Here is a 12,316-nt window from a genome sequence, read left to right as displayed (position 1 = left end):
AGAAGGGGCCCATCAGAGGGACTGAGCAAGCTAGAAAGAAAAGGAGTTGGAGATAAAATGATCACAACTGCTGGTTTAATAGCAGTTCTCCAAAGCTAGTCTCTGTGGTAGATTTTGACTTAGAGCTGAATTTGTGGTTGCTATGGAAGTAGGAAAAGTCACTTAGATTGCAGCTTATACATTAAAATTCCACATTTTTTCTAATTCAGCTTCTAACTGGTCACTGTACAAAGCAGTTTTGTCAGGTTCATCTTTCAGAAATATTTGCTTATCCCTTCTTTCTGCATAATTGGAGCTTTTTTGCTCATTTTTATATGAAAGTCATAAAAATTTCATTTTGTCTTGTTGCGGAAAAATTTCCAAGCAATAACATCTCCTAAAAAAGGATTTGTGACCCCTGTAGGAAACAGTTTGCTCCCTTGAAGTCTGTACCTACTGAGTCTTTGAAGCTCCATCCACCCTAAATTCACAATATTTCTAATCACTTTCCAAAAATCAGGTACTTCACTTGCAGTGTGGGGATGTTTTAAAATTGGGTTTATGCATCAACAGTACTACTGTTATGTCATTTCCTTCTTCCCTACTTCTAAAAAAGTTTTAAAGGGTATTTTTAAAGTTTTAAAGGGTATGTAAATGCTTTTGTGAACAGTGTGTTTGAAAAACATGGGAAATAGACTAAACTTTAATCACTTAATGGCTAACCTTTTGGATTTTAGATATTCAGCAGTGCTTCTGCTGGTCCCTGGCTCCATTACTTTTTCTTTCTAAAATTGGGACCTCCTGGGAAAAGCTTGCTTGTATTTTGTTTGCCTTGTTGCACTTAACCCCCTAAGGCAGCCTGCCCAGTTTCTTTCCCCTGCCCTCCCAAAGGTTCTTTTCCCCCCATCTTGGACTTAGTCTCCCTTCCCACATGACATAAAGGACATAAAGATAATGGTACATGAACTGACATTAAGTAAGCAGTGTGTAGTATGAATTTGCTTTGAGGAAATTCTCAAAATTCTCTTTCCCATTAGGAGAGAGCTTTAAAGTTATTCTCTCCTCCCTCTCAGGTAACAGATCTGAAAAGTTCCAGCTGTACACAGATGTGATGAGCAGTAAATAGAACATGCCCCCAATCAACTCATGGAAAGTGATAGGAGATGATTTTCTCCATCCTTTCTACCTCCCGCATATTATATGTGGGTAGAGTTTTGTCTAAAGGCCAGTAAGGATTCTGGAACCAGATTTTGGCCTTTGTAGAACCCAGTTATCATGGCTGGGTGAATGCATGGGCCCCTATTATGTAATAAGTAGGATTTATTGCATATGACTATGTGCTGCATGCTTCACTCAGTTCACTCATTTCATTCTTCTAATTACCTATGAGGTAGGTACTCAAAGAGGTAAGCCCCTCTCCTGAAGAGGAGATAGGTTCAAGAGACTCCAAGTAACCTGCTCAAGTCACACAGCAAGTGAGAATCAGAACCAGGATTTGATTTTCCTTCTCTCTGCCGTCAAAGCTCATATATGCTCTGAATTGCTGAGGAGTTCCAGGCCACTCAGTGTCCTCCACCTGGGATACTCCCCTTATACAGTCTGTGCCAGCGCTTTTGCTAATAAATAATAAGAGTGAATGCTTATTTAAACTTACTACCACCAGAAACCATTCTAAGCACCTTACAAGTATTGACTTACTTAATGTACATTTAATCGGAAACTCTTGAAGATAAGCAACAGGCTATCACCCCCATTTTACGGAGGAGGAAACTGAGGCACTTGGAGGTGAATTTGCCCAGTGTGACAGAGTCAGGGACAGAGAGGGTGTTCACATTCAGGTAGTGAGGCTCCAGAACCCATCCTCCGTGCCTCTGCACCCTGCTGCCTCTCCTGATGGTTAAGTGCCATTTTCTTTCCAAAGGTAGCATCTGCCCTAGGTCTTACTAGAGGGACGTCTTTATCCCCCACATGTGCGCAAGAAACCCCATTATCCAATAGTTTTACCCGTAATTTTCAATTGAAATCGCTCAGTAGATTGGACGTAATATTTTCACCAATGAGGACTGTAGGAGCCAACTTAAGCTTTCTCCCGGTCTTAACTGACAGAGCAGCTGTCTTTCAAACTCCAAACTCCTCTAACTTTGCCTTTACCACTCAGTAGGCGTGAACTACTGGGGTGAAGAAACGAGGGCAGAGACCTTTCTCCCCATCCATCCAGACCTAGGCAAGCAACTGCTTTCTGGTTGGTGCGTGCTCAGAGACGGTCCCAGGAAGGGTTGGACCCCGTGCTCCCCTAAGGGGACAGAGTAGTGAAGTCCACTGTCACTAAACAGTTTTCCCTTGATTTTGACCTAGAACAGGCAGCTAGCTGAGCCTTCCGTGCTCACTTCCCTTGAGTCCTCTTCCACAAGTTTCCTCTCCCCATGCTGCTTGCTGACCTTGGAGCCCCCAATCCCTGCCCGTGCCCATTTCATGGGTTAATTCTCACAGCTACTTTGAAAAGGAATTCTGTGCACCGTGTTTGAAAAATATTCCCATATGCACTATTTTTTTTAGATGTTCTAGTTTCCTTTTCTTTTTGCTCTTTTATTAGGTTTGCATGTCCATTTTTAGCAACTGTGCTACCAATTTAAATGATAATACATATGCCCCACCTCTCACTGTAGCAGGTCAAACTACTCCAGTTGGGAAGCAGTAACTCTGACTTGAGTATTTTAATCAAATGTTGATGATTTGCCAGTGGTGACATTGACCGTGGAGCCTGTTACCAGTAGATTGTCTTTCTTGTGAGAGAAATTTCCTCTGCAACCATGAAGCTTCTGGGGAATCTGGTCAGTGAAAAGTGCAGAGTCTACCATTTAGGTTGGCTTTCAATGTAGACAAATCAGAGGACTGCTCTCACCCAGACACATAAAATCATGATTAATAATGCCTTTTCTTGCATGTGCATTTAGGTACACTTTACATGGTGTACAAGTTTCACTTAAGACACTACTGATATTTCCCATGTAGGTAAGGATGAAGGCATAAAGTCTGAAGTGGTTTCCAAGGTGGTGGGCAGTGTTACCAAAGCCAAAGAAAATCTTGAATTGGACTTGTCTCCAGGGAGGGGGAAAAATCTAGTTTCAAATATTCCTGCAACTTTTGTGCTGACCAAGTGTTTATTAATAGAAGTTGAATCCCCAGTGGGTTTTTTCTTTGGTTAACTGGTGAGCTTGAGAGACATTACAATACCAAGAGATTGACTGTAAAATAATTATTCACCATGGCCTGCTGGGCAGAAATTTCTGAACAGGCAGCCTCCATGGCGCCTTGGAGGGAAGAACGCAGGAAAAAGGTGGCAGCGAAGTTTGGCTGCAGCCTCTGCACACAACCCTTGGTTATCAGGTAGAGGTAAACGCACGGAGGCCTTTCTGTTGGTGTAGGGCAGAGCTATTGCAGCAAATGCTGGAAATGTCTTGAACTGATCACAGATGCCAGTTACATCTGCCTTTTTCTTATTTGGCATTTTTTTTTCTTCATCCCATGGGGAAACACTTTTCTTCCACCAACATGCTATTTGCCAGCCAGCAACCATCTGGCAGGGGTAACTCCAATCTTAATCAGATTCAATAGTTCTATTTCAGTGGTGACAAGAAGTTTTCTACCTTGTCCTGCTAAACATAGTAAACATACTTAAAGATGAAAATGTACTTGAGTTACACATGCATTTGAAGAGTTGGGGAGTTCTGGTCCAGATAATAGCTGAGAGCTTTTTTCTTCCTTTCTTTTTGTGCAGAGGTCGAGAACTTCGTAATACTGCAGTCCAGGCCAAAACAAACTCTATATGATCTACTACTGATTTCCTTTTAAGTTCCCCTTTTTGCTAGGACTGACTTCCTTTTATTTTACTCCAACTTGCATTAATCCCAGTTATAGAAGTTTCTTTCCTCTCTCCCTTGCTTCCAACTTCAAACATTTCTTATGTAGGAAACCAGTGCCTTTTTTTTGTTTTGTTTTGTTTAAAGATCTACTTTAAAAAAAATATGAAAGACACATGACTTTTGGAATATGTTTTGGCAGCCGGCAATTTCAGAGTTCACTTCCGAACAGACAGAGTTAGACGGGGAGCTGAAATGCCTACGTGACCACTGTGGTTGCTGTGAGCCAAACCACCTGCTTATCTGATCTCCTCTGGGAATGAAGTGGTTGACACCTACAGGGGTTATTTAGTAATTAGATGCTTTATTTGCCAGGGGCCATATATTCCATGACTGGTGCTGCCTCTTTCCGTGGGTTTTCATGATGAGAGCTGGGAGTTGACCAACTGCCCAAAGAGATCAGAGCTTGAGCATGCTGGGGCCCAGTATTTTTAGCTTGAGTTCACATTTTGTCCCCTCCCGGCAGTAGCTATTGTCATTGCTGTCACTGACTTCCAGTTGAAGGATGGTGCCAGCCAATCCGACTGACCGAGCTGCTAGGGAGCCCCAGCCAACAGAAGGCAGGATATGTTTAAAATTGTGCTTCCATCCCATCGCCAGCCTCAGGAAACCTGTTTGTTTGTTTGTGGGGGTTTTTTTTTTTTTGTCTTTTGGGGTTTTTTTGTCTGTTTTTGCTTGGGGATTTTCTGAAAGTCTTTCCCCATCAGCCCATCCCACCTTCTCTCTCCTTTTGAGGCTTTGCAAGCTGAGCTGTCAGGACCACTAAAATCAAGAAGATCTCGGCCCATTATTCTTAATCAACTGAAGGGGGCATTGTTAGGCATCTTGTAAATTTCTGGAGACAGAGTAATTCATGATGCTGCCTTGAGCATGTTCTCTTTCACCTCCAGACTCCTGTCTGTATTATGATGATGATGATGAAGATGATGTTATATTACTATTATTTAAATGGTAGTGAGAGGACAAGGCTCAGAGGCCAAATAATGCCAGGAAGCCTTTAAGGGGGCAGGTTGAGGTGGAGGTGGAGGCATCAGGCAAGTCAGCACTAGGCACCTCTCTGAGCCCCAGTCCTCCTCAGATAAACGGGGATCATTATTAACCCTGCCTCACAAAGTTATTGTGAAGCGTATTGAGGATGTGTGAATGTACTCTGCAAAATTTGACAGATTAGAAAAAATTAAAATATATTGTCTGTAGAGTCTTGAAAGAGCCATTATTAGAGCTTCACAACATCCCTATAAAGTTAGACGGATTGAAACTCATATTCCCATTTAACAGATGAAAAAACTGAGGTGCAGAGAGCTGAGCTGATTTGCTCAAGGTTCTAAAACTTACAGAGTAGCACTGTCCAATAGAAACATAATGCACATCATCTATGTAATTTGCTGATAGCCGCACTAAAAGAAGAAAATAAACAGGAAATTAATATTTTAAAAATTCTATTTAACCTAAAAGCCCAAATGTTATTTCAGCATGTGACACTTGCCATAATTTCAAGTGCTCAGTAGCCATGTCTGACTAGTGGCTACCACACTGGGCAGTGCGGTATAGATGTTTAGCAGGCACCCATTGGAAAGACACATGTGTAAGACACAGACCCTGTATTTGAGAGAGGTTGCTTTCTGGGGGCCAAGAAAATGTCCTTAAAATTATTTTCCCTTTGGGGAACTTCTTTATAGAGACCCATAGGAATCCACTGGACTATTTAAGTCTGTGAGAAAATTCCTGAATCATAAAGTTAGATATTTGGGACTCATTGACTCATGTGTGTAAACTTGTGTCATTCATCTTGCTTCTCAGACCTCTTGAAAATTATGATGCTCTTAGTCTTATGCAAAGATGAAGTAATTTCAGAAAGATCCCACATCCCAATAGGACCTCGGAAAATTGTCAACTGGGGTTGAGTGATTTTAGTTGGTGAACAATTTTTTAAAAATCAGTGACAAAAATAGAGACCTGCCTGGGGAATACAATGCCTGTTGGCTGAGATTAATGGCAAGATTAATAAATGGATTGCTTGATGAAAAGGCGCAGGAGAACAAAAACCAGTAGAGATTGTGGAGGAGGCCGCTTTATTAATGAACTGTCAGCCTAGAGAAAGTTCAAGAAACTCTCCCGTGTTAAATGCAGCAGGCTGGCACTTCTAATAAAAATTGGGGTCCTTCAGGAATTAATTACACTGGCCTTACAGCAAGAATTCGTGGAATTGCGAAACGTAGTGGCACAGACCAGCACCGGCCGCTGCTGCGAACAAGGAAGCTGCAGGAGAAACTAATCACGCTTTTTTCATTGATATGTAGGATATTGTGGTAGCATAATAGCCAGTCAGACACGGGGATGAATGATGGGGTCCAGATATGCACTGACTAATGAAACTACGCATACTTTGAGTTTGAAGTCACTTTACATTTTATATGTAAAATTCCCTCCTGGAATCTGATTTCCTCCTTATCCTAGGTACCCACCACTGAGGAGTTCCAAATAATTTTCAGAGTGATTATATGAGAGGCAGATGGACTCCGCCATGATTTATCAAGCTAGGCTGAGAGAGAGCACAGTGTTCAGTTATTCCAAGGGGTAAATGCTGTAATTTCCCTCATCCCCAACAAGTTCTCAGCCTGGTTAGCCTGACGAAACCTTCTCTTAATTAAACTTCGGTGTTGGCCTCTGCCCGATGGATGAAACAGCCCAAAGGAATGTCGTGACAAGGCAGACATTGGCGATCTGGTATAGCATATTAGGTATTGAAAGCTTCTTACCTTCTTTCCCTTCTGCCATGAAGGTGGAGGGAAAATGTTCTTCTGTAATGTGTTTAGACCAAGGATTTCCAAACAAAACCGTTAATCTCTTGTGTCTCAAATTTCATAATTAACCATTTCAGTTCAGGACTGAATTTACTCCTAATGGTGCTTGGTTATTTAGACGATATCTGATAATTGACTTTATGTGCTAGTTTTCTAGGAAGGAGATAAATAGTAAATAAATAAATAAACAAACAAACAAGTTGGTTAATAAAAATAAAAACGTAATAAAGATGTTCATGACTTGTACATGCAGAAAACTGAGAAGTGTGTCGTTTCACGGAATAGACGTGATAGCTCTTCTATAATGCACTTAGAGAAGTGTTTTAAAACATGTAATAAAGATATTTATTAGAGTTGTAAGTGCAAAAAAAGGAAAAACAAGGGAGAGTTGGTTGGTTCATATGGTAGTATATTTCTCGTTTGTGGTCTTAATGTAAATGATCAGCCATTGTTTTCCCTCATAGAATATAGAACTGGGTTGGGGCTTTAAAAAAAAACTCCCTTTGACTTATACCAGGATTATAAAATTTACAGAGAATGATTCCTTCAGTTGTGTCTAAAGTTTATCATGCTCTTTTTTTTGCTTGTCACATCCTTGAGTATTAGACCATCCATCATCCATCATCCATCTTTGACTTTTCAGGCCCTCATAATCCACATGATACTTATCCTTTTGATTAAAACAACTTAATGGCCTTTTCACGAATAATTAATCTGCTGTCTTTTTACTTTCAGCTCCAGGCTTTTAACTTTAATGTTGAGCTATCCAGCCTGTGTTGCCTTTCAAAGTTTCACTCCCTTTAGCCTCTTCCCTTCAAAGGTTTAATACCTCTTTAGAAACTTCAGTGTTTGCTCTACTAAGATTTTTTTGTTTTTTTTTTAAAAAGGCTTCCAAATTACTCTCACATCCTTTCTGCTGTGTGTGAAGTGAATAACTGCAGAGATTGGTGAGATGAAATGAAAATCATTTCAGACTCGTGTATTTCGTCATCCTGGAGAATGTGGAAGCTTTCACTGTAAAGAAAAGTTAAAAGTCCGTTGCTCTTTGAAGAAACAATTGCATATATTTTTTTGTCTTGTGCATTTCTAACTCTGGATGTTTTTCTAACAGCGACAATTTATACCAAATGACCTCCCAGCTTGAATGCATGACCTGGAATCAGATGAACTTAGGAGCCACGTTAAAGGGGTAAGGTCTTCTCTACTCCATTGCCCTTAAATGGTAACTTACACCTGTTTGAACCATTGTAAATGTCCTTATAATGTGTGAAGCGAGTAGTTTTAGAAGCAGAAGTGTGGCTCTCTGTAGAAATAAGTTGCTTTCATCCCTCCCCTAGTTGGTCAGTTGTGTTCATATTACATTTTCAGGAATATAAATAGGGGATGCTTTTGTCTGGAACAGGGGAGTTGAGAATATTGGGAAAACTTAATCTGGCCTTTCCTTATTGAATGTTTTAGAGTTTTTCTAAAGTTGTGTCCATTCAACCGTACTTAATGTTTATTTTTCGCTAGTGGTATGACAGTTGTTAACCATTACTTTATCTTATCACGAAATAATTTGAGTTTACAAAGTCCAGGATCCAAACTCCTATTTGAGAGAAGATGAGTTGGAGTATCCAAAGTCAGATGTGCTCATTCCTGGTTGCACCAACAGACTTTTACTACATTTGATACTCGACCAGAATAGGGAGAACACAGCAATCAAATATAGGTAGGGTCAGTTCTCCGCACCTAGAAATGAGAAGAGAAAGCAGGTAGAACTTGCTTTAGACAGTAAAAGAACTCACTTCTAGTTTCAAATCTGAGGTGATGAGCAGTTGACTGTGGCGCTCACGAAGCACCTGTTGTGTACCCGGTGCTCTTCTAGATCACCGCATCTAATCTTCCTGACAGCATTATGATGCCTAGGAACTGTTATTCTGTTTTCCAAATAAGTAAGTCAAGCTCAGAGAACTAAGTATCTTCCCAGGTTCACACCATACTACATTATAGAGCCGAGATTCTAAGCCCTGATCTGATTCCAGTCCCCCATATTGCCTTCCACCCCACCATCAGCCCTGGGGGGTTGGAGGCCTCAGTTTAGTGCTCTTGCCTAGACAGCTGGCTTCATGTCTCTGTGTATTTGGTGGCTTCTCATTGGATTCTGGGATCTGGGGGGCTTGCTAGAGCCATGCATGCTCCAGCTCCCACTGCCCACCTCTTCTTCTCTTCTAGAGTTGCTGCTGGGAGCTCCAGCTCAATGAAATGGACAGAAGGGCAGAGCAAGTGAGTGGACAATGCGATGATGGCAGAGCAAATGACGTAGGCGTTGTTGACTGGTATCTGGGGTGATGCAGGAGTTAGGACTGACACTGGGTAATCAGGGTAGCTGTTGGTGCAAAGGGATGGGAAGAATCTATCCATTTCTTTCTCTGTCTCTCTCCGCCTCTTCTTGTTTATTGTAGACAAACCATGGGTAAAAATGGAGGTGGTGACATTTCTCATCAACATGCTCCAGGAAAACAATTTAAAAAATGATGCAGTAGGAACCGTGCTCATTTCCTGGCGAATGTTTCAAAAAATACTAAATTTGTGGCATTACACATATTCCTGTTAGATCAGTCAAATCTTTGTCATACTTGATTTTTCTCTATTTACCTTAAAATCTCTCAGGGAAGACTTAATTTTTACCCCAAGTGAGACTTTCTGCAAAGACTTTTTGTTTTCATTCCTAAACATCTGTTTCCCCAGCCTTATAGCATCTACTCTGGGGTGTTTCTGTTAACTGTTTCTTTTGATTTTATTTTCTCTGCTTCAGCAGCAGAACCAGCCTCCTTCATCTCATCCTTCTTTTTTTGTTGTTGTTGGCTTGGTCCTGTTTTTTGGATCATCCTTCAGTGATCAGCAGAATTGTTTTTCATTTACTAAGACTCACTATTAGATCCTTCTCTCCACCCACAGCTCCCAACTTTTCTGCTATTTTAACCAAATCTCCACTTCCTTTCTTTCTCTAGACCCACGAGTAAAAAGCCTACTGTTGATTTGAATTTTTTCTCTCCCCACTTCCATCCAAGGGGCTGTTGACAATTTCAGCATTGTGTGTTTCCCCTGACTCTCTGTGCTTCTCACCCTTTCTTTCTGGGCCCCATCAATTTTATTCTCTCTTCTCTACTCGCAATTCAGGAACTCTCCCCAAACTATGTGCCAAGAATAGATAGAACATGATTGTGAAGTGAGCAGTGCATTTTAATTTTTTAAATTTCTTCATGCTGGAGTACAGAGTTGGTTTATTTGCCTTTTTCAAACATTTCAGATAAGGAACCTTGGCATGTATTTGAATCTAGGTCTTTACATAGGTGAGATAATTTTGATATCTGTTAAGGTCTTCAGACACATGCTATTAGTCACTTGCTAGGGGGTCAGAAGCTATATTATTAAGGATGAAGCACTAAGTGTGAATTATTTGTTTTGTTCAATCCTGTATAAGAAAAAAACACACCTAGAAGAGCTCTTGTTGGTCTGGTGCTTACATTGTAGAAACGGGTTTCTGAAGTCAAAATGGATTTCTTGAATACTTTATTCAGAGAGCTGTATAAAAAGCATCAAATGACTCCAATAGTTAGTCTTGCAGAAGAGTAACTCTTAGGAGGACAAAAACAACACTTGTCTGATTTACTAACATTTTGTCTCACACTGGATTTTTCTCCTTTTAGCACATACTGCAAATCAAATAACGTTTGCTTCCATTTGTGAACTGAACGTTTATCTAAAGCTGGATGCTAACATTATTGGGCTCTGTGTGAAGGGCTTTGTATGTGTTTCCTCTTTGATCTCTGGACAATCCTAGGATAGTATGGTCACACCCATCTTTCAGATGAGGAGGCTTGAGAGATCAACCCACCTAACCAAGTTCAGTTAGTGAGTAAGTGGCAGAGCCACATTGGAGCCCACTTCTGTCTGAGTCCAGGATCTGGGCCCTAGATTTAGAGTTTCTTAAACTTCAAGTATTTTTTACACTGAGATCCAATATACACACACGCATACACAGTTTCCACAAAACAATACTTACCCTTACTACATGCTGTGCATACTGATGTTTTCTACTTTATTCCATTAAAAAAATCCTGATTGTGATGTGTGGATTGATTTTACAACTCACTAATGTATCGTCAGCCACAGTTTGCCTCTCTTTTAGCCGTTAAAAGTAAGCATCTCCTTAGCTCTTTCCTCCAAGCCCACAAATAGCTGAAAACTGGATTCAGTTGAACCTGTTATCCCAGTAGAAAGTGGTTTTCTCCCCAGGGAGGATATAATCTGGGTAGTTCTCTTTCCTTTCTGTGATACCAAATTTACTTTCCTTTGCCATGGTATGAAAACACTGTTAACATGGAAAATACATTGGAGGAAAGATTTCATGAAGACATAGAGAAATAACTATTTTTGCACTAACCTATAGCTAGTATCTTGGCACCACTTGAAATGAATGGAAAGAAAAATCATGGTGACAAGGTAGATCTGTAACAGTAAAACTGGAGGTTTGAGTCATGTTTTGGAGAAAAATAATATAGTTTCTAAATTGCTCATCAAAGAGAGGCATTATTATGTTTTTATTAAAAGATCATGTACCTCAGACTAACAGCCACAAAATACTTGTTCTTGTCTTCTTTCCTGGGAAATTTTATTTTTTTAAAAAAGGGTAAGTTTGTTTCCTTGTGTCCTAAGCATGTCCACAGACACATCTTTCCTTAGACGTTGGGGAGCAGTGTGGTTATTCTGGGAGGGGGGAGGATGTTAGGGAGAGCTTGGGCAAGAAAACATGATACAGTGGGGAGGAGGGAGTCTTGCCACTGATCTGCTCCTCCCTCCTCCTCCTCCCTTTACTCATTTTCTCATCTCTGCGTGCCCCCGGGGATCAGAGCTACTTTTATGACTTCGAATGGAGGAATATTGCATTTCACTTTAAGTCAAAGAGAAGGTTCTTTATGAAACCACTTTCTTAACTCTGACCCTTTTCCTCACCCACCAACAAATGAAATTAAATTTTCTAAGTGGGTCACTGGGAGGAAAAATTGCCAGGGACTCTTTCTAAGCGCTCGTCCACCTTTAGGAATAATTCTGTGTATGGCGCCCTGCGTTGTTGTCTGCTTTGTATTTCTTTAGAAACATTTTCTGTATGTTTCTAATGCCTGCTGATTTCCTAACGCGGCTCCCAAGCCCGGCAACCCTGTCAGCCTCTGTTTTGTCTCTTCTGAAGAAAATATCCTGCAAAATGGAGAAACACATCAACCTTGACTGTGGTCCAAGTTACTAAAACAAGGAAGAAGTTATTCTCTGGGGACTTGGGTAGGGGGAGTGGGAAATCGAACACAATAGAAATGTGAAAGGAGTGCTGAGCAAAATGAATGTCCCTTTGCTGGTCCAAGAAGCTCAGAATGTTGGGAACACGTAGTATTTGACCTGAGGATGCTTGCAAGAAAAACGAAAGGCTCAGGATGAGTGATGTACGGTGAAAACAAAGCTGCGTGTTTTGGTAGGGCCAAGGCTGTCGAATCTGGAGAAAATCCCCACTAGACATGGTCTCATCCCTGAGAACCTGTGCCAGAAGAGATAGCTGTCTTCGCTGGCTGGGAGTTC

The 12,316-nt window shown here is 40.9% G+C and overlaps 1 protein-coding gene across 10 annotated transcripts in view; it reads left to right on the top strand.

The window, feature by feature from the left end:
- WT1 (WT1 transcription factor) overlaps nt 1-12,316 on the top strand; it is a 46,307-nt gene that overhangs the window by 9,069 nt on the left and 24,922 nt on the right. For 5 of the 10 annotated variants that reach the window (XM_015251920.2, XM_072969732.1, XM_072969736.1 and 2 more), the window contains 2 exons: nt 7,815-7,892; nt 8,918-8,968. The exons of 1 other annotated variant lie outside the window; for it this stretch is intronic. In XM_015251920.2, the coding sequence (XP_015107406.2) occupies nt 7,815-7,892; nt 8,918-8,968 (129 nt within the window). Of the gene's footprint in view, nt 1-410; nt 500-7,814; nt 7,893-8,917; nt 8,969-12,316 lie in introns of those variants that run through there. 4 more of the 10 variants (XM_072969734.1, XM_072969733.1, XM_072969738.1 and 1 more) reach the window with 2 other exon arrangements.

The sequence above is a fragment of the Vicugna pacos genome, chromosome 10 (assembly GCF_048564905.1).
Source record: "Vicugna pacos chromosome 10, VicPac4, whole genome shotgun sequence".
Taxonomy (NCBI): domain Eukaryota; kingdom Metazoa; phylum Chordata; class Mammalia; order Artiodactyla; family Camelidae; genus Vicugna; species Vicugna pacos.
This window is presented reverse-complemented; position numbering and strand designations above follow the sequence as displayed.